The 3,824-nt window shown below is 56.9% G+C and overlaps 1 protein-coding gene across 2 annotated transcripts in view; it reads left to right on the top strand.

The window, feature by feature from the left end:
* The window catches only part of lrrc24 (leucine rich repeat containing 24), a 13,547-nt gene extending 10,588 nt beyond the window's left edge, over positions 1–2,959 (top strand). The window contains exons 4-6 of one of the 2 annotated variants that reach the window (XM_035430161.1): positions 1–84; positions 563–731; positions 1,577–2,959. The exon at positions 1–84 is cut by the window's left edge and continues 195 nt beyond it. In XM_035430161.1, coding sequence (XP_035286052.1) covers positions 1–84; positions 563–731; positions 1,577–2,784 — 1,461 coding nt within the window. In that variant the 3' untranslated portion in view covers positions 2,785–2,959. The remainder of the gene's footprint in view (positions 85–562; positions 732–1,576) is intronic. The other variant, XM_035430159.1, reaches the window with a different exon arrangement.
* Positions 2,960–3,824: the final 865 nt, after the last annotated feature.

Raw genomic sequence — 3,824 nt, forward strand, 5'->3', positions numbered from 1 at the left:
CAGGGCCTGGAGCACCTGCGCATCCTGTACCTGTCCGGCAACCAGATCACCCGCCTGCAGGACCACACCTTCCGCTGCCTGCAGGTGAGAGGGCGGGGCGGGGGCCAGGGAGGGATGGGGCGGGGCGAGGTGAGGGGGTGGGGCGAGGGTGGGGTGGGACAGGGCATGGCGGGGCATTGATGTTTCTGAAAGAATTCATAATTATAATAATAATAAGAAGAAGAAGAAGAAGAAGAAAAATAGCAGTAATAATAGTAATAATAATAATAGTAATAAAATAGTAATAGCAATAATAATAATAGTAGTAGTAATAATAATAATAATAATAGTAGTAGGAGTAGTAGTAATAATAATAATAGTAATAATAATCATATTAGTCATAATAATAATAATAATAATAATAATAAGAAGAAGAAGAAGAAGAAAATAGCAGTAATAATAGTAATAATAATAATAATAGTAATAAAATAGTAATAGCAATAATAACAATAATAATAGTAGTAGTAATAATAATAATAATAATAATAATAATAGTAATAATAATGCTAGTGTCCTTGCGCAGCGTCTGCAGGAGCTGCACCTGCAGCAGAACAGTGTGGAGGTGCTGGGGGAGGAGGCGCTGGCCGGGCTCTCTTCCCTGGCCCTGCTGGACCTCAGCAGAAACAACCTGCGCACCCTCCAGCAGGGCTCACTGCGCCCCCTGGTGAGCCTGCAGGTACTGCGCCTCACAGGTGAGAGGAGGCGGAGTCAGCGCGTGACACAACAGGCAGATGTGTGTGCGCGTGTGTGTGTAGGGTGTGAGGGTGTGAGTGTGTGTGTGTGTGTAGTATGCGTGTGTGTGTGTGTGTGTGCGTGTCTTACAGCAACATATATCCATGCATGTAAACAAGTATGCTAGTGTATTTACTAGTGTATATACTATTTATAGGTGTGTGTGTGTGTGTGTGTGTGGGTGTAGGTGTGCGTGTGCGTGTGCGTGTGTGTGTGTGTGTGTGTGTATGTGTGTGGGTGTAGGTGTGCGTGTGCGTGTGTGCGTGTCTGTGTGTGTGTGTATGTGTGTGGGTGTAGGTGTGCGTGTGCGTGTGTGCGTGTCTGTGTGTGTTTTAACACGAGAGTGCAGGACCAGAGTATGAGGGTGATATTGTTGTTTAAATATAGAAGGAATGAATACTTATTCTTGTAAATTATGTGTTAATTTATAATTGAGTTTACCTTAAGCCAGGGATACAATGAGCTCATCTCTCCAGTGAAAACACTACTCCGTGATCACGAAGTTCACTTCTGTCTTTTTTCTAATTTCCCTTACCCTCCCCGTCCCGTCCAACCCCACCCCAATCCCGCCCCACCCCGCCCCAACCCCGCACCCGCCCAACCCTGCCCCACTTCACCCAACCCTGCCCCTGTGCCCCCTCCCTTCCCACTGCCCTCGCCCCCCTGCCCCCGCCCCCGCCCGACCCTGCCCCCGCCCCCGCCGCCTTCCACTTCCCCGGGCCCACCTCACTCAACCCTGCCCCTGTGCCCCCTCCCTTCCCCCTGCCCTCGCCCCCCTCCCTCGCCCCCGCCCCCCGTCGCCCAGACAACCCGTGGCGCTGCGACTGCGCGCTGCACTGGCTGCGGGGCTGGATAAATGGGGGGGGCCAGCGGCTGCTGAGCTCGTCGGAGCGGCGGCTGCTGTGCGCGGAGCCGCCCCGCCTGTCGCAGCGCAGCCTGGTGGAGGTGCCGGGGAACAGCCTGGTGTGCATCCCGCCGGTGGTGCAGCTGGAGCCGCGGCGGCTCAGCGTGCGGCTGGGGGAGAACCTGCGCGTGTCCTGCCAGGCCTCGGGCTACCCCCAGCCCCAGGTCACCTGGAGGAAGCTGTCCCGCGGCCGGACGCCGCCCGGCCTGTCCCCCAAGGGCCTGGTGCAGGAGGCGGGGCCCGGGCCGGGGGCGGGGCCCGAGGCGGGGCCGGAGCTGGGGGGCGGGGTGACCGCGCGCCCGGGGGGCGGCGCTAATGGGGGCGGGGCCGGAGAGGGGGCGGAGCGTTTCGACCGGGACACGGGCAGCGGGATGCTGTTCCTAAGCAACGTGACGGTGGCGCACGCCGGCCGCTACGAGTGCGAGGCCTGGAACCCCGGGGGCGTGGCCCGCGTGACCTTTCACCTCTCCGTCAACGTGTCCTCGTCCGCCTCGTCCGCCGACGCCGCCGCCGCCGCCTCCCGGCCCTCGGGCTCCGCCCCCTCGTCCGGGGCGGGGCTCCGCCCCCGCGGCGCGGGCGTGAGCCAGGAGCCGCTGTACGTGCCGGAGAGCATGGACTTCCGGGAGCTGAGCGCCGCCACGCAGACCGCCATCGGCGCGGCCATCTCCCTGCTGGCGCTCACCGCCCTGCTGCTGCTCGCCATGATCTACGGCCGCCACCGCCGCCGCCGCCGCCTCAAGCAGGGCCCCGCCGACGAGGCCGGCGTCCTGTACGTCAACGACTACTCGGACGGGCCCACCACCTTCGCCCAGCTGGAGGAGTACCGCGACGAGCGCGGCCACGAGATGTACGTCCTCAACCGCAGCAAGCCCGTCCTGGCCCCGCCCCTGCCCCCGCCCCCGGCCCCGCCCACCCCCCGCGGGCCCACCCCCTCCCCGTCTCAGGACCTCGGGGGCGGGGTCGGGGGAGGGGGCGGGGGCGGGGCCGGGGGGGTGGGGCTGCGGAGGCCCGCGGAGGGCGGGGAGGGCGTGGCCGTGGACCCCGAGGCCCTGTTCCTCAGCCAGGGCCTGCTGTTCGACACGCAGATGGCGTACGAGATACACTGCTGACGGGCGCGCCTGAGCCCCGCCCCCTTTCATAGCTCCGCCCACACTCCTGTGCCCCAGGGTTTGTGTGACAGGAGGCCAAGGACCCAGACTGTGAACACACACACACACACACACACACACTCACACACTCACACACGCACGCACGCACGCACATGCACATGCACACACACTCACACACACTCACTCACACACACACACACACACACTCACGCACGCACGCACATGCACATGCACATGCACACGCGCACATGCACACACACACACTCACACACACTCACTCACACACACACACACACACAAGCACACACACACACACTCAACTGACACACAGGCACACACTGTCACATATAAACACATGCACGTATGCCCATTCACTCTTTCACGTGCACACACGCATACGCTGAACTCACACACACATAGTACTCTCTCATCCACACACTCGCACAAACAGACACGCGCTCTCACTCAGAAACACACATACTGTACACACACACACACACACACACACTCTAGAATGAAATTGGCCTTCCTGGTTACTCCCGTTGTGACTGAATCACTTGTCCAGTCCTGCCTGTCTGTCAGAGCGGTTTCCCTTCCCAGTCACTTTTGAATAAACAGAAGTACATATTATTGTACAAACTGCTGTGGACAGTGGAGGAGGGGGGGGGGGCTGGTATTTATCATTTTAGCTGAAGTTGTGTTGCTGTTTTTTTTGTTTTTTGTTGTTGTTGTTGTTATGATGAAAATAACTGCATAATAATTTTTTGATGTGGTTATTATTATATTGCAGTGTATTATTTGCTTATTTTATCTGCTTTGGAAGCTTTATGAAAGGAAACGTGTGAATGTGGGAGGAGAGTGAGGGAGAGAAAGAGCAAAAGAGGAGGAGAGAGAACAGAGAACAGAGAGACAAAGACAGGTGATGGAGAGAGAGACTGTAAGAATGACAGAACTGCAGCAGGTTGCATCACATTATTATTATTTTTTTTTTTTAGTTTATATGTTTATATTTCTATTAAAATGTAATGTACTTATTTAAT

Source organism: Anguilla anguilla, chromosome 8 (genome assembly GCF_013347855.1).
Source record: "Anguilla anguilla isolate fAngAng1 chromosome 8, fAngAng1.pri, whole genome shotgun sequence".
In the NCBI taxonomy this organism is placed as follows: Eukaryota; Metazoa; Chordata; class Actinopteri; order Anguilliformes; family Anguillidae; genus Anguilla; species Anguilla anguilla.